Below are 18,116 nucleotides of genomic sequence, written 5' to 3'. Positions count from 1 at the left end.
GGGAAATAAGTATTTGACCCCCTCTCAATCAGAAAGATTTCTGGCTCCCAGGTGTCTTCTATACAGGTAACAAGCTGAGATTAGGAGCACACTCTTAAAGGGAGTTTTTTGTTGTTATTCTGTCTCTCACTGTTCAAATAAACCTACCATTAAAATTATAGACTGATAATTTCTTTGTCAGTGTGCAAACGTAAAAAATCAGCAGGGGATCAAATACTTTTTTCCCTCACTGTATAGGGAAAATGAATAGTGGTTAGAAACTGCCCCTTTGTAGCTAAGGTGTTATAGTGACTCTCAACATAATACAGTGCCTTGCAAAAGTATTCATCCCCCTTGGCGTTTTTCCTATTTTGATGCATTACATACTGTAATTTAAATGGATTTTTATTTGGATTTCATGTAATGGACATACACAAAATAGTCCAAATTGGTGAAGTGAAATGAAAAAAATAACTTGTTTCAAAAAATTAAAAAAAAAAAATAACAGAAAAGTGGTGCGTGCATATGTATTCACCCCCTTTGCTATGAAGCCCCTAAATAAGATCTGGTGCAACCAATTACCTTCAGAAGTCACATAATTAGTTAAATAAAGTCCACCTGTGTGCAATCTAAGTGTCACATGATCTGTCACATGATCTCAGTATATATACACCTGTTCTGAAAGGCCCCAGAGTCTGCAATATCATCAAGACCAAGGAGCTCTCCAAACAGGTCAGGGACAAAGTTGTGGAGAAGTACAGATCAGGGTTGGGTTATAAAAAAATATCCTAAACTTTGAACATCCCACGGAGCACCATTAAATCCATTATAAAAAAATGGAAAGAATATCACACCACAACAAACCTGCCAAGAGAGGGCCACCCACCAAACCTCACGGACCAGGCAAGGAGGGCATTAATCAGAGAGGCAACAAAGAGACCAAAGATAACCCTGAAAGAGCTGCAAAGCTCCACAGTGGAGATTGGAGTATCTGTCCATAGGACCACTTTAAGCCGTACACTCCACAGAGCTGGGCTTTACGGAAGAGTGGCCAGAAACAAGCCATTGCTTAAAGAAAAGAAGTGAAGCATGATGGTGGCAGCATCATGCTGTGGGGATGTTTTTCATCGGCAGGGACTGGGAAACTGGTCAGAATTGAAGGAATGATGGATGGCGCTAAATACAGGGAAATTCTTGAGGGAAACCTGTTTCAGTCTTCAAGAGATTTGAGACTGGGACGGAGGTTCACCTTCCAGTAGGACAATGACCCTAAGCATACTGCTAAAGCAACACTCAAGTGGTTTAAGGGGAAACATTTAAATGTCTTGGAATGGCCTAGTCAAAGCCCAGACCTCAATCCAATTGAGAATCTGTGGTATGACTTAAAGATTGCTGTACACCATCCAACTTGAAGGAGCTGGAGCAGTTTTGCCTTGAAGAATGGGCAAAAATCCCAGTGGCTAGATGTGCCAAGCTTATAGAGACATACCCCAAGAGACTTGCAGCTGTAATTGCTGTAAAAGGTGGCTCTACAAAATATTGACTTTCGGGGGTGAATAGTTATGCATGCTCAATTTTCTGTTTTTTTGTCTTATTTCTTGTTTGTTTCACAAGAAAAAATATTTTGCATCTTCAAAGTGGTAGGCATGTTGTCTAAATCAAATGATACAAACCCCCCCAAAAAATCATAATTCCAGGTTGTAAGGCAACAAAATAGGAAAAATGCCAAGGGGGGTGAATACTTTCGCAAGCCACTGTATATGAGTGTGTGAGTGTGGGTATGTGTATTTGTGTGTATGAATCTGTGTTAGTGTAGTTTCCTTCTGATAATAAGCGGGTGCAGGGCCTTACCAAGCACTCTCTCTTCAGTCATGATGATTGTACAGTACTGAAGCTACATGTGAAAAGAGTAATAATGATTTGTGGATATCACCGCACATATCAATAAAGAATAAACAACCTGTGAGTGATTTGTGTTGAACTTTTAGGACAAGATATAGCTATCTAGATTAGGCTGGACCTTGTCCTGGAACACTGTTCTGTTTAGTGTACAAATAATACATAAGACATGGGAGTATAGTGTTTCCTAAAACTAATACACTAGCATTTCACAATTCAGTGATTTGGCACTCAACGTATCCCACATTGGGACATAACCACGGCCACAGTGGAACACAATCACACATGTTATCACTCTCATTTAGTACTGTACACTGTACACAGAGGAACGTATTGTACACACAGGAAATGGAAAATGTCATGGTTCACAAGGATCATCATTCATTCACATTTCAATTCATTATAAATACTTCCTTTGTACAGATCTGTAAAGAAATCCCTTGGAGAGGCCATCAGATGGCACACATCTGTATAGAACTGTTGTTATTCTGGCAGAGGAAATGGTGCCGTCTTCCCTCACTGTGGCCTCGTAACAGATGTTTTTGCAGAGAACAGCTAAAGGATTTCTCGGAAGCCCATGTATGACCCTTGAATTAGATTGTGCAAGAGGACACTGCTCTGAACATATTCAGGATTCACACATCAGAACACAGGCATTATACATTTTATTAGACAACTTTTTGAGTTGTGTATGATTATTACAGACAGATATTGTGGTGAAATCACGCTCTCACACAAATGTGACATATAATGTGTATAAGAAAATTACTTGACTGAAACTTTAATGCATAGGACCTTGAATACTCAAGGTAGTCCTTTGCTCATGTTTGCCCAAAAATGATAAAATGTAACATTTTTTGATGTTAAATATTTTATAATATAGCTATAATGTCCAAATCTGGTGTAATGGAAAACTCAGGATTCAGTCTTTACCTCCAGGGTCTCATAGCCAGACTTAGGCTGGGATTCAATCAAAGGCGCATTGGACTCTAAGAGGGAAAGCGAGAGAAAGGTTTAGCTTGTTTTCTGAGCAACAAAAATAGGGATATTAATAAAATAAAATAATATAAATATATACTGATGATATGAAATACCTGAACACGACCTCTCCTTGTTCTCCTTATAACAGCCATTGTTCTGGCTGCTCCCCTCTTGGAGAAGGCTGGCTGAGTGCTCCAGACAGGGCAGGTGTTGCCTCTTCTTCTTCTTTGGGACAGGCATGGCTATGGTCAGAATACATGCCAGAGCACACAGACATCCGACCACCATGCCAAGCCCGGTCTCAGGGTACATGTCCCCATAGCCCAGGGTTGTCATGGTCACCACAGCCCACCAGAAGTTGATGGGGATGTTCTTAAAATGAGTGTGTGCAGTGGAAGTTGGGTCTTCAGGGTCACCATGCACTCACTCTGTGTAGTATTCCAGGGTGCTGAAGATAAGTATACCAATAGTAAGGGAGACACAGGCTTTAGACATTTCTATTAGACGTTTTAATCTGTTGTGTTAATATTGTTAGAGGTTTGCATGTTTTATATGAAAGAGAATACATTTCATCTGTTTATATTTCTCCTGATTAACCGTACATCCTTTTGATTATTACAGACTTGGCAACATGTTGTTATGAATATCAACAACAATGCTACGCTTTCACCCAAACAGAGAACATAACAAATCATTAATAAAAAGTAACCAGGCAAATATTTATCCAATTACAAAATAGCATTTTGTAAGCTCATCGTTTCACATATAGAAAAAGAAAGGTGACATATGGATGGAACTCACACAACAATCTTAATACTCAGTTTCAAAATCAAATTCCTTTAGGCCTACCACGACTCTGTTTGGCAGATTTACATCATGTCTAAATCAATGCTCAACTTCTGTAACATATAAATGAGTATAACTACAGTACATTTCTTGACTTAAACTTGAATATGTAGCGCCTTGAATACACATGAAGTAATAAAAAAAAAATAGTAATAATATTAGTAGTCCTTTGCCCATATGATGGACTGCTAGTTAAGATAAAGATGATCAAATGTAAAATGTTATAATGTTATTCATGGTTGGCGATAATATAGCTACAGTACAGTAATATGTCCAAATCCGGTGTCATGGTAAAACCAGGATCCAGTCTTTATCTCCAGGGTCACATAGCCAGACTAAGACCGGGATTCAATCAAATGCGCATTGGACTCTAAAAGTGAAAGCTTATTTTCTGAGCAGCGATAATAGGGATATATTACATAATATTTGGCATCCCAGTGGACTGGGACTTGACTGCCTTACCTGAACATGACCTCTCCTTGTTCTCCTTATAACAGCCATCGTTCTGGCTGCTCCCCTCTTGGAGAAGGCTGGCTGAGTGCTCCAGACAGGGCAGGTGTTGCCTCTTCTTCTTCTTTGGGAGTTTCTGTTGGGCCATGGCCAGGGAGTAGTACAGGCGGAAGTTATTGACTATGACTGAGACAGGCATTGCTATGGTCAGAATACCTGCCAGAGCACATAGGGCTCCAATTACCTTGCCAGAATAGGTTATGGGGAAAATGTCCCCATAGCCCACGGTTGTCATGGTAACCACCGCCCACCAGAAGCCCTTGGGGATGTTACTGATATAATATTCATCATGGTCAGCCTCTAGGTGCTCTGCGTAGTAGAGCAGGGTGCTGAAGATGAGGATTCCAATAGAGAGGGAGACAGCGAGGAGGCAGAACTCTTGAACGCTGGCCTTTAGTGTGTAGACTAACACACGCATGCCCACCATGTGGCGTGTCAGCTTAAAGATCCTCAGGATCCTCAGAAAGCTCAGCACACGCAGGAAGCCCAGGGCATTACCACTCAGCCCCACCTCCAGGAAGAAGGGCAGGATGGCTACAAAGTCAATGATGTTCAGTATGTTCTTTACAAACACCAGCATGTTGGGGCAGCAGGTGAAACGGACCAGGAACTCAAAGATGAACCACACCACACAGACGCCCTCCACCATGGTCAGAGCAGGATTGTTCACCATCACATAGTATGTCACCTCTTCGGTGTGGTTCCCCTCCAAGACTAGCTTTGTGCGGTTCTCCATCGTGTGGAAGTTCGGATGTGTCTCCAGACAGAAAGCTGTGATGGAGAGGAGGATGAAGAAGAGGGAAACAAACACAATGACCTGCAAAGGACAAGAAGGGGCATCATCTGACTTTGAGTGGATCATGCCATAATGATTAAAGACACAAACAACGCATAATGAACCAGGTTGAAAGTCTGATATATTTGTTTTCTAGGTTTGATTGATGTGTTGGACACACAATGGTATCAAAAAGGCTGTTGATCGGTGAGATTGTTAGGCTTGTGTGTTGTTTCCTAAACTGACTCAATCCCATGGCTGCTGTTTCATATGGAGCCACGTTACCTTCCATTTGAGTGACATGACTAGATGGGAGTTACATGACTTAACTATTCAAGGGTTTAGTTTTTGAAATATTTAGGACTAACGTATTCCTTGCCACCCATTCTAAAACTAACTGCAGCTCTAAAAGTGTTGCAGTGATTTCACTTGCTGTAGTAGCTGACGTGTATAATGTTGAGTCATCCGCATATATAGACACACTGGCTGCCCTGGGGAATTATGTTGGAGAGACTTCCATTAAAGAACACCCTCTGTGTTCTGTTAGACAGGTAACTCTTTATCCACAATATAGCAGGGGGTGTAAAGCTGTCACGCCCTGGCTCTGGGGACTCTGAAATGTTGAGCCAGGGTGTGTAGTTTCTGTGTTATATTTTCTATGTTGATGTTCTAGATCGTTTAGATCTATGTTGGCCAGGGTGGTTCCCAATCAGAGGCAGCTGTATCTCGTTGTCTCTGATTGGGGACCATACTTAGGCAGCCTGTTTGGCACTAGTCGGTGTGGGATCTTGTTCCGTAAAGGTTTGTTTTGTGTAACCTAGGACTTCACGTATCGTTTGTTTGTTGTTTTGTTCGTGTTAAGTACTTAATAAAATGTACGCTTATCACGCTGCGCCTTGGTCCGTATCTTCCGTTAACGATTGTGACAAAAGCCATAACAAATAGGTTTTTCCAGCAGCAGACTATGATCGATAATGTCAAAAGCCGCACTGAAGTCTAACAAAACAGCTCCCACAATATTTGTATTATCAATTTCTCTCAGCCAATCATCAGTCATTTGTGTAAGTGCCGTGCTTGTTGAATGTCCTTCCCCATAAGCGTGCTGAAAGTCTGTTGTCAATTTGTTTACAGTAAAATAGCATTGTATCTGGTCAAATACAATGTTTTCCAAAAGTTTACTAAGGGTTGGTAACAGGCTGATTGGCCTGCTATTTGAGCCAGTAAAGGGGGGCTTTACTATTTTTGGATAGCGTAATGACTTTTGCTTCCCTCCAGGCCTGAGGGCACGCACTTTCTAGTAGGCTTAGATTGAAAATATGGCAAATAGGAGTGGCAATATCGTCCGCTATTATCCTCAGTAATTTTCCATCCAAGTTGTCAGACCCCGGTGGCTTGTCATTGTTGATAGACAACAATCATTTTTCAGCTCTTCCACACTCGCTTTACGGAATTCAAAATTCCAATGCTAGTCTTTCATAATTTGATCAGTTATACTTGGATGTGTAGTGAAGTCATTGGCAATATCAGTGGGTTTTGTGATGACTGAACCATCTGAGTTTGCCTTTTTGCCCAAAATGTAATTGAATGTACTCCAAAGCTTTTTACTATCATTCTATATATCATTTATCTTTGTTTCATAGTATAGTTTCTTCTCTTTTTATTCAGTTTAGCCACTTCATTTCTCAATTTACAGAACGTTTGCCAATCGGTTGTGCAGCAAGACTTATTTACCATTCCTTTAGCCTCATCCCTCTCAAGCATACCATTTTTCTATTCCTCATCAATCCACGTGGATTTAACAGTTTGTACAGTCATTTTCTTAATGGGTGCATGCTTATTAGTAACTGGAATAAGCAACTTCATAAATATGTCAAGTGCAGTGTCTGGTTGCTCCTCATTACACACAACAGACCAGCAAATATTATTTACATCATCAACATAGGAATCACTACAAAACTTATTGTATGACCTCTTATACACTACGTTATGCCCAGCCTTCGGAACTTTGGTTTTCCTAGATATGGCTACTATATTGTCACTACATCCGATGGATTTGGATACTGCTTTAAAGCACATTTCTGCAGCATTAGTAAAGATGTTATCAATACATTTACATTTACATTTACGTCATTTAGCAGACGCTCTTATCCAGAGCGACTTACAAATTGGAGACATGTTGATGATTTCATTTCTGTGCTGTTTGTAACTACCCTGGTAGGTTGACTAATAACCTGAACCAGGTTGCAGGCACTAGTTACAGTTTGAAGCTTTTTCTTGAGTGGGCAGCTTGATGAAAGCCAGTCAATATTTAAAACACCCAGAAAATATACCTCTCTGTTGATGTCACATACATTATCAAGCATTTCACACATATTATCCAGATACTGACTGTTAGCACTTGGTGGTCTATAGCAGCTTCCCACAAGAATGGGCTTTAGGTGAGGCAGATTAACCTGTAGCCATATTACTTCAACAGTATTTAACATGAGATCCTCTCTAACCTTTACAGGAATGTGGTTCTGAATATAAACAGCAACTCCTCCACCATTGGCATTTCTGTCTTTTCTATAGATGTCATAACATGTTTTTGGTTTTCTATTATGATTATCATGGGTATTTAAAAGCATTATGGAGCCTTTCCTGGACACACCCCTTTTTTTCCCCATGTTCCCCTTCCCTTTACCTATTTAGGTTTTTTGCAGTATGGGTCCACTAGGCCTCAGGTATGGCGGTACTGTACAGTTTTTTGACCGCTACGCTACGACTTGGAACTAAGAAAGCTGCTACTAGTCTATATATTTTGTTTACAGTATAAATCTGATCGCTTTGACTTTGTTCATCGATGGAATATAGCCTATGAAATGTCATTTTGTTTGGAGAATAAATGTTTGTTTTTAGACTATTGGAGCTTTGGAGTCCCTGTTCTGTGGTTGCTTTGGAAACGCGTCTGACTACGGCATCACATACCTGTGGACTCAAGGCAAGTTTGGAATTGGATTACGAATTGCCTTCATACATGTGTACGTGCGTGTCTTGTTATGTGTATGTGTGTCTTTTTAGTCCCCGCTGTTCCATAAGGTGTACCTTTATCTATTTTTTAAATCTGATTCTACTGCTTGCATCAGTTACCTGATGTGGAATAGAGTTCCATGTAGCCATGGCTCTATGTAGTACTGTACACCTGCTATAGTCTGTTCTTGACTTGGGGATCAAAACTACAAGAGGTTAAAGTGGCTTTTTTTCATTGGGAGAGAACAAATAATACACACCTTGGCAGCCATAGACGAGAATGGGTTGTCAAATAGAGCCCATATTTTTGGTTTCCACCTTTTGAAGCAGCTCTGAGAATTTGGTTGGTTGTCTTCAACATCGAATTGATCTGGAAACTCTTCATTGTGGCGCACATTTGAGTCAGATGGCCCGAATGCTGCAAGGGCCTCTTCGGCATCCCTATGTTGGCGGAATGTTATCCAGCAGCAAGGTTCCACTTCTGCCTCGTCGACCTCCCAAAAAGCCAACTCCTCTTCAAAAAGCGGACCACAGACATCTGTTGGACAGTGAAGCTTACCGGTTCTGTAATAATTCAGAACATTGGAGAAAACACCTGGATGTCTGTCGAAGAAGAATTCAGTGAGGTCATGGTCCATCAGTTTAGCCAAACGGGTCCCGGGCAAGCTCTTGAGAGTGCCCATGTAAGTTTCATGACGCATGCCACCAACGTTGATCACAACCTTTTTTGTGACATCCCCTTTTCTGTCCCAGTCTTCCCTTAGATGTGTTTTCGATGAGGCCATGGCGTGGGCCAAAGTATGGCCCTGAGAGGACACACACATTGAGCTGATCATGACTTGGAGTGGAGAGAATAGCACGTCCAGGAATGTTGTTTAGCCTACGGTCCTCGTCTGCCGCAAAAATGTTGAGAATATTCAAAACGTTTTTCAGGCCCAGGGGTAAAGAAAAAACACATTAGGGCAGGCTATCCGCTCTCTCTTTTGGTAGTTCAGTTTGGGAAGAAATCACAAACCGTCCTTTTATTTATTGGTAGTCCCACCCTGTAGGCAGCCCCTGTCTGCATTCCAAAGTGTTTGTCCCCTTCTGTCAGTTAGGGGTACAGCCTAATTTTGGCCTATTGACAAGTTTCTATACAACTTGATTTGATTTCAAAATAAGGAAGACATCCAAACACAAATCTGTGGCAAAGAACAACCTCACAATATGGAAGACAGTTTTAAGGCAGTTTCTCCATCAGTGAACAACTCCTGTCACTGTCACCTTTACTGTAATCATTAACAGTATATAATAATAGGAAAATTAATAGGACATTAATTGAAGTACAAATGGTTAAAAAAAACTTTTAAAGTTCCTTGATCTTTAACATTGACTAAACTTTAAATCTTTGAAAAGTGCAACTGTAAAGCAGTAACTATTGGACTAATGACCCCATCCTCTCATGGCCTCCTGCTGTATAAGGGACATGACACTGCCCTCTGGTGTGAAATAGTATGTATGTTTTTCCAAATATATAGCCAGCTAGGAATATGGGACCAAATATAGTCCGAAAAATATGTAATAAAAGGTGTATAACAACAATAACACTTTAGCACTTTATTCGCTTGATTTTATTTTTATAAAAATTGTATGAAAAATGTTTAAATGTTTCCGTAGATATTACAAATATGTCGATATTACAAATGTAAAGAAAGTACAAGCTGATTTTAGAGGTTTGAGGTTTACAAGCGAATAAAACCAAGATAAGATCCCCCAAAACCTAACAGCAATCTAAAGCCTTTTACCTGTTATCCAGGATGTATATAGCTTTATTTTCTACTTCTATCACAGTCTACACTTTCTGGTGTTTTATTTTCTATATAGGTTTGCAAAAACATGGTCACTTTCCCAAGATTCCCAGGGTTTCCAGAAATCCTGTTTGGAGGATTGTGGATTTCCTGCGTATTCCCCGCTGATTCCGGGAATCATCCAAGCTGGATTTCTGGCAAACGGGGAATTAGGGGAAAGTTACCGGATTTTTGCAACCCTATCTCTATCTCATAGTTTTACTGCCATGGTTAGAATATTTCATCCCTCAGATTACATAGTGTGATGCAACTCTCCTCCCCAAGCCAGAACCCTGGGTAGAGGGGTTCAGTGAATGTGAATTTCTTGGTTCTGTAGAGGAACTTCATCCTATCTGAGACTTCATAAAACGCTATGGTGCCCTCCTTAAATTTCAGGTAAACCCCTATTCTGCACTGGCTGGGGGTTGCACTGAGTCTAATACCGTCACTGTTGTGGCACACAGAATAGCCTTTAGAACGGTCAAGGCTCCAGGATTGGTCACTGGCCCCAAAAGCGGATGTCTTAGAGAGTGATTTTCTGTCTATGCCCCAGTAGGCCAGGGCAATCTCAGCCTTTTGCCCGACCACCTCCACCTCCCAGTAGCAGCGCTCAGCTTTAAGCCCCTCCCTGCACAGCACCTGGCGACGGTATGTAAACCTCTCAGGGTGAGGTTGGACTGGCTCCTTCTGCTTTTTAGCATCCCATTTCACCATTCTGCCCTCCTCTGAGAAGGAGAGGTCCTTGTGGGCAGTGTTGAGGTCCAGAGTGAGCTCGCAGGCATCTGAAGGATCAAAGAGGATCGTAAAATTATGTTCATGATCATGTTCATAGAAAGCCAGTATGAGGGTTAGCCCTCAGGCTAGAATGTAAGGCATACGTTTCAGCCTTGATGAAGGGATAAGGCCGAAACGTAAGCTCTTTTGAAAACTTATTTTTGCACTTTCACTTTTTGTATTCTTTTGAGCATGGTCTAAATTAATGATATTATTTTTGCATCTTGGCCTCCTTGGGATATTCCTCTTCATGGTATTGAGTGCGAGTACTTTTTGAACTCTACATGATCATGTTCAAACAGCATTCTCATGAGGTTGGTTCTCATTATTATCTTTCTGTTTTATAGGTTGAGTGAAGTTTAGATGCGTTACATAAAGTACATAGGACTCACACTGTAGAAATTCTGTTCTGGTCGTAGGCTCTAGGGTCTGTGCAGCACTGGTAACTGTGTAGGTCAGGAGAAAGGCCAAACAGACGTAATATGTAATAAATCATGCTCAGTTGTGGTTCAAGTTCTTGTTAATTATTAAAGGTCAAGTAAACTGTGACTGATTTTCTGAAACACTCGGGATAACACACAAAAAGAAGGATAACATTCACCTGGAAGCTGTTCAGGTCTGACTCTATGGTCTGGAGACTGGGAACCTCCATTACCAGCCACTGTTGAGACAGATCATATAAAATATATTTCTTTGTCTCTCTCTCTTTGTCTCTCTCTCTCTCTCTCTCTCTCTCTCTCTCTCTCTCTCTCTCTCTCTCTCTCTCTCTCTCTCTGTCTGTCTGTCTGTCTGTCTGTCTGTCTGTCTGTCTGTCTGTCTGTCTGTCTGTCTGTCTGTCTGTCTCTCTGTGGCATTCCTCCCTTCAACTGACCAGTTTGAGACACTGTACTGATTTCCTCCTCAGAGAAAGCCTCCAGTCGATTCCCAAACTCTGAGACAGCACTCCTTATGGCCTCAAAGGGGAGGAGTGCATCCGCCGAGACACTGGACAAGTCAGGGGGCTCTGGAAGGTTAGAGAGAGAGGGCCATCTCTTTTTTCATGATAGAGAGGGAGATAGAGAGACATGAAAATGAAGGAGTTATCATTATTAGTCGTGAAAATTTACCATGTCATCATGCACACAGTTGTAAACCTCAGAACCAGATCCTACCTCTATCTACTACAGCCCGTGATCAGTAGCAGTGTGACTATGACAGACAAATTGAGAGAAAAAAATCCAGAAAATCACATTGTAGGATTTTTAATTAATTTATTTGCAAATTATGGTGGAAAATAAGTATTTGGTCACCTACAAACAAGCAAGATTTCTGGCTCTCACAGACCTGTAACTTCTTCTTTAAGAGGCTCCTCTGTCCTCCACTCGTTACCTGTATTAATGGCACCTGTTTGAACTTGTTATCAGTATAAAAGACACCTGTCCACAACCTCAAACAGTCACACTCCAAACTCCACTATGGCCAAGACCAAAGAGCTGTCAAAGGACACCAGAAACAAAATGGTAGACCTGCACCAGGCTGGGAAGACTGAATCTGCAATAGGTTAGCAGCTTGGTTTGAAGAAATCAACTGTGGGAGCAATTATTAAGAAATGGAAGACATACAAGACCACTGATAATCTCCCTTGATCTGGGGCTCCATGCAAGATCTCACCCCGTGGGGTCAAAATGATCACAAGAACGGTGAGCAAAAATCCCAGAACCACACGGGGGTACCTAGTGAATGACCTGCAGAGAGCTGGGACCAAAGTAACAAAGCCTACCATCAGTAACACACTACGCCGCCAGGGACTCAAATCCTGCAGTGCCAGACGTGTCCCCCTGCTTAAGCCAGTACATGTCCAGGCCCGTCTGAAGTTTGCTAGAGTGCATTTGGATGATCCAGAAGAGGATTGGGAGAATGTCATATGGTCAGATGAAACCAAAATAGAACTTTTTGGTAAAAACTAAACTCGTCGTGTTTGGAGGACAAAGAATGCTGAGTTGCATCCAAAGAACACCATACCTACTGTGAAGCATGGGGGTGGAAACATCTTGCTTTGGGGCTGTTTTTCTGCAAAGGGACCAGGACGACTGATCCGTGTAAAGGAAAGAATGAATGGGGCCATGTATCGTGAGATTTTGAGTGAAAACCTCCTTCCATCAGCAAGGGCATTGAAGATGAAACGTGGCTGGGTCTTTCAGCATGACAATGATCCCAAACACACCGCCCGGGCAACGAAGGAGTGGCTTCGTAAGAAGCATTTCAAGGTCCTGGAGTGGCCTAGCCAGTCTCCAGATCTCAACCCCATAGAAAATCTTTGGAGGGAGTTGAAAGTCTGTGTTGCCCAGCGACAGCCCCAAAACATCACTGCTCTAGAGGAGATCTGCATGGAGGAATGGGCCAAAATACCAGCAACAGTGTGTGAAAACCTTGTGAAGACTTACAGAAAACGTTTGACCTGTGTCATTGCCAACAAAGGATATATAACAAAGTATTGAGAAACTTTTGTTATTGACCAAATACTTATTTTCCACCATAATTATAATTTGCAAATAAATTCATTAAAAATCCTACAATGTGATTTTTTTTGTCTGTCATAGTTGACGTGTACCTATGATGAAAATTACAGGCCTCTCTCATCTTTTTAAGTGGGAGAACTTGCACAATTGGTGGCTGACTAAATACTTTTTTTGCCCACTGTACCTGACCTACAGCGTGGTCAAGCAAGTTCATGTTTCCGAAAATGTCTGACCACTAAACAACTATTGATTTCGAACCACAGAGTTACCGCAAGTCGCAAAGAAAACAGGAGCTGCCTCCACTATTCCAGCACCATTTCAACTTCAACATTTCAACATAATCAAATCACCTCTGTACAGTGACAACTAAAAGATGACAACTAAAAGATGCCAAAAACAATTTAGTCCAATCAACTTAAGCTAAATATGATGTGGCTGTCCATGGTTCTGATTTCTGTGTGTGTGTGTGTATGTGTGCACGTTCGTGCAAGTAGAAAAACATGTTGACTCACCCTACTTGTAGAGAAAAGCCAATGCCATCCTCCTCTCTTTCATGTTGATGAAACGGTCTATCACTCTGTCATACAGTAAACGCTTTTATTTTTTGTTGTCCTAGGCTACCTGGCTAAAATGTTGCTCGCTAGCCTAACTTCCATTCATCTGCAACATTAGCTAGTTAACCTTAGCCTTCCACATCTAGCTACATATTTAACTTCCATCCTCTCAGGCCAGAGGCACAACAATGTATGAATTAATGGTTGGATCAGAATCGCTGTTATAATCATTGGCCAGTAGGGAGAATTAAGTAAAACTACAAGTCAAAATCCCTATCTCCATCCATGGCTTTTTTAGGAAAGGGCCAATTTTAGCTAGCTAGCTAGATAGCCACCAGAGGACACCAACACAACGAGATACAACAATTCAAGTTCTGTCAATGACGTGTGCTCTCAATGGGATTTGATAGGAGTGATGCCAAAATCCAAGCTTTTTTTGGTGCGCCAGGACCATTCACAGTTGAGCTCAACGCTGATTGGCTAATGTTGTATACTTGTTTTATCAAGGGAGGCCAAATGCTTGCTGGCTTCCCTTGCTTTCAATGCTACTGGCGACAACAATGTCATACTCATTTGGACCAGACAGCATCAGATAGATGGCCTACAAGCAGAGACACAGACGGGCGCTGTTTCGCTCGCTCGGATGCTTTCTCCTGTGAGATACATTCAGCCTCTTGCGAATGAAGGAAAATTATGAAACACAGAGAGACGAAAGGTACATTATTTTATGTTTTTTTATTGGTCCATTTTGGGGGGGAAGCCTGGCTTCCCTTGGCATCCATGAATACACACCACTGCCTGTGATATAACTAACCATACCTGGAGGAAGTCGATATCATCATCTGTCTGCTCCAGCTGCTCCAGCTCAGCGTCTCTCCTCTTCAGGGCAGCCATGTCTTTCTCCAGGCTGTACAGGGAGCTCTCAGCCTGAGCCACTGCAGCTGTCTCCTGTGCCAATATCAACTCTCTCACTGTGGAGTAGTGCCTCTGGAGGGAGTCGATCAGCCCAGAGAGGACGCCCTCACAGTGCTCCTCAGCAGCCCTAACACCTTCCTGTTACACATACAGTCAGGGACAGACTTCCTGTTACACATACAGTCAGGGACAGACTTCCTGTTACACATACAGTCAGGGACAGACTTAGTGATTTACGTTTGTTTTTCATTTCAGGAAATTTTGAAATAGGCCATATAAAGTTAACACATTGGCATTACACATCAGCCTCAAGGCCTTCGTCAGAGCTTTTGTGAGTGTTTTTAATTTGCACCCTTATGTTGACATTACTACAACCCCATGCAGTGCATTGAATGGATTTTATTTTATTTATTTATTTTATTTATTTAACCAGGTAAGCCAGTTGAGAACAAGTTCTCATTTACAACTGCGACCTGGCCAAGATAAAGCAAAGCAGTGTGATAAAAACAACAACACAGAGTTACATATGGGGTAAAACAAAACATAAAGTCAAAAATACAACAGAAAATATATATACAGTGTGTGCGAATGTAGCAAGTTATGGAGGTAAGGCAATACAGTTGAAGTCAGAAGTTTACATACACCTTAGCCAAATACATTTAAACTCAGTTTTTCACAATTCCTGACATTTAATCCTAGTAAGAATTCCCTAACTTAGGTCAGTTAGGATCACCACTTTATTTAAAAAATGTGTAATGTCAGAATAATAGTAGAGAGAATGATTTATTTCAGCTTTTAATTCTTTCATCACATTTCGAGTGGGTCAGAAAATTACATACACTCAATTAGTATTTGGTAGCATTGCCTTTAAATTGTTTAACTTGGGTCAAATGTTTCGGGTAGCCTTCCACAAGCTTCCCACAATAAGTTGGGTGAATTTTGGCCCATTCCTTAAGACAGAGCTGGTGTAACTGAGTCAGGTTTGTAGGCCTCCTTGCTCGCACACGCTTTTTCAGTTCTACCCACACATTTTCTATAGGATTGAGGTCAGGGCTTTGTGATGGCCACTCCAATACGTTGACTTTGTTGTCCTTAAGCCATTTTGCCACAACTTTGGAAGTATGCTTGGGTTCATTGTCCATTTGGAAGACCCATTTGCGACCAAAAACCCTCACAAAAGCTCTGACGAAGGCCTTGAGGCCGATATGTAAAGCTTAATAAAGAGCAGTGATACAAGCAAGAGCAGTGTGAATGATTCTCTCATGTTATTCAATTGTTACCGTGCACCTGCAACAAAGACGCTGTAGCTCAAATGTGCCTTTAGAATTTCGAAACACATTGGCATAAAAAAGCTGGGGCAGTACACACCCATGAGTTAGGAAGGAGACTCTGTGGCCTTGCTGCTATGAGTTACTATTATAGTTGGTTTAGTCCAGAGAGCATTGTAAATAACTATATTCACTTCCTTCTCTGATCTACTGTATACCCACCTTAACCCTCTTTACGTTCTTTCTCAGGTCCTTCTGCTCCTGTTCTCTCATATTGATCCTCAGCTTGGATTCTTTCTTAATGTCCTGGAGCTGTTCCTGTGGAGGGCAAATTGATCTACAGATTAAATATTTACAAGGTCAAACCAATAATAACCTCATAACTCCTTGAATGCACAAGGTAATGAAGTGTTATTTATTACTTATTTCAATTGAATCAATAAGTGATCAACTGTGCATAATACACATAACCTTTGGGATACTTGAAACGCCAGATTTGATATAAAGGTCAGTACCTGCTTCCTTTTCCTTCCCTCATTCGCCAACACATTGTTGTGTGCTCTGTGCTCAACCAGGGCGCATAGAGGGCAGATGCATTGCTCATCATCACAGCAGTAAACCTCCAGCAGTCTGTCATGTATAGGACATATTCTGCTCTTCAGTGCCTCTGGGGCTCCAGTGGTTCTGGGTATCTTCATGGGTCTGGCCCCACCCAGAGCATGACTGGGCGAAGGGCCTGCCTCCTGACTGGCTTCAACAGGTCTGCGCTTACCTCCAGCACCCACATTATTTCTACACTTGGACTTCTCCATTCCTTCCACCATTTCAGCCAGAGCAATGTTCTTGATCAGGTTAGGCCTCAGGTGAAAGGAGTATTGGCATTCAGGGCAGCTGCAGAAACGATTACCCTTTTCTTCATTGTCCCAGAAGACTTGGATGCAGAGCATGCAGAAACTGTGTCCACAGGGAATAGCAGCTGGAGTCCTGAGCACCTCCTGGCAGAGTGGACAGCTGAGGTGGTCCTTCCTGACAGATATACGAGACACAGCCATATCTGAGAACAAACTGGAACACGTCTGTCTTTCACTTCCACCAGAAAGACACTGGTTTCGATTCTGTGAATAGGCACGCCTTGTGGTTTCATGGTATGCTTGTGAGAGCTGAGAGGGAGTGGTGAGTCTGGACTGAAGCCAAAGGGGAGGATTTCAAAACCTTCAAGAGAGTACTGAAAGAGCAAGTAAATCAAGATGTTGTTCATTGACAAAAAGCTAAGTCTTATTCCGTTAAATCATTGTGTATAAATAAAGCAAAAAAACAACAACATTAGAGTAAGAGGGAGTATCATTTTAATACAGTATTTATAAAGTCATACAATGCAAAACAGACCGACATGATAAATACAAGTTTTTTCCATCCGATGTTATAATTAAATTTCCCCATTTTAGATTCTCTCTTCAATAACCATTCTAATAATCAGGCCGATGTGGAGTCTGCTTACCAGACCTTTCCATTCTGTAATTCACTACCTTAGTTAAACCACGTAAGAGAGCAGCAGAAGGGTTCTGGAAACCTTGGTTTACAACCGGTCTCAAAAAATCCTCAGTTTAAAAAACAAGTTGTATAAAACATAACTCACAAATCCCTCTCCCCTGAATTCTGCAAATTACAAAAAGTATGAGAACAAATTTACTCACCTACTTCAGATATCCCCAAAAATATATTTTACTAACACATCCAAGAATCCTTAAATAATATAAAGTAAACTTGGAAAATCATCAATCAACTGTTGAATAAGAAAAAGGCATCTACAACTATTCCATCTCAATTTATTTGTTGGAAATAAGACATAGTGATGTTATTTCATGTGAATTTAATAACTTTTTTGTGAATGTGGGTTCCTCTGTCAAATAAAATTTAGAAAACTGATGATAATCCCTTGGATTACATTAAGTGGCATTTCCCTTCTCTGCTTCAGTTTGATCCTTCTGATGTAATGGAGGTAATTGGTAACAAAGATATCAGCAGCAGGTCATGACTAGATTGGTGCCTCTTTGGTGATATCAGTGTCTTCCTCGATTACTGAGCATCTAAGGTATATCTTCACCAAATCAATGCAAACTGGTATTGTTCCTAAAGATTTGAAAATTGCCAAAGTTATCCCCCTCTATACAGTTGAAGTCAGAAGTTTACATACACCTTAGCCAAATACATTTAAACTCAGTTTTTCACAATTCCTGACATTTAGTCCTAGTAAGAATTCCCTGTCTTAGGCCAGTTAGGAT

The 18,116-nt window shown here is 41.3% G+C and overlaps 1 protein-coding gene and 1 pseudogene across 2 annotated transcripts; both read right to left on the bottom strand.

Annotated features, from left to right (window-relative positions):
* Positions 1-3,373: 3,373 nt before the first annotated feature.
* On the bottom strand, positions 3,374-8,962 carry LOC311138006 (voltage-gated potassium channel KCNC4-like; annotated as a pseudogene). The gene is made up of 2 exons (XR_014615475.1): positions 8,260-8,962; positions 3,374-5,032 (listed from the first exon to the last, which is right to left on the bottom strand). The product of XR_014615475.1 is annotated as a voltage-gated potassium channel KCNC4-like (transcript).
* A 268-nt stretch (positions 8,963-9,230) lies between these two features.
* Positions 9,231-16,942, bottom strand: LOC311137977 (tripartite motif-containing protein 16-like protein). Its single transcript, XM_084172622.1, has 7 exons — positions 16,350-16,942; positions 16,057-16,152; positions 14,471-14,704; positions 11,471-11,630; positions 11,201-11,260; positions 10,992-11,045; positions 9,231-10,607 (listed from the first exon to the last, which is right to left on the bottom strand). The coding sequence occupies exons 1-7, from the start codon at positions 16,884-16,886 to the stop codon at positions 10,057-10,059; spliced, it is 1,692 nt and encodes a 563-aa protein (XP_084028748.1). The 5' UTR covers positions 16,887-16,942; the 3' UTR covers positions 9,231-10,056.
* Between the last annotated feature and the right edge of the window lie 1,174 nt (positions 16,943-18,116).

The sequence above is a fragment of the Coregonus lavaretus genome (assembly GCF_964263955.1).
Source record: "Coregonus lavaretus genome assembly, chromosome: 12".
NCBI lineage: Eukaryota > Metazoa > Chordata > Actinopteri > Salmoniformes > Salmonidae > Coregonus > Coregonus lavaretus.
This window is presented reverse-complemented; position numbering and strand designations above follow the sequence as displayed.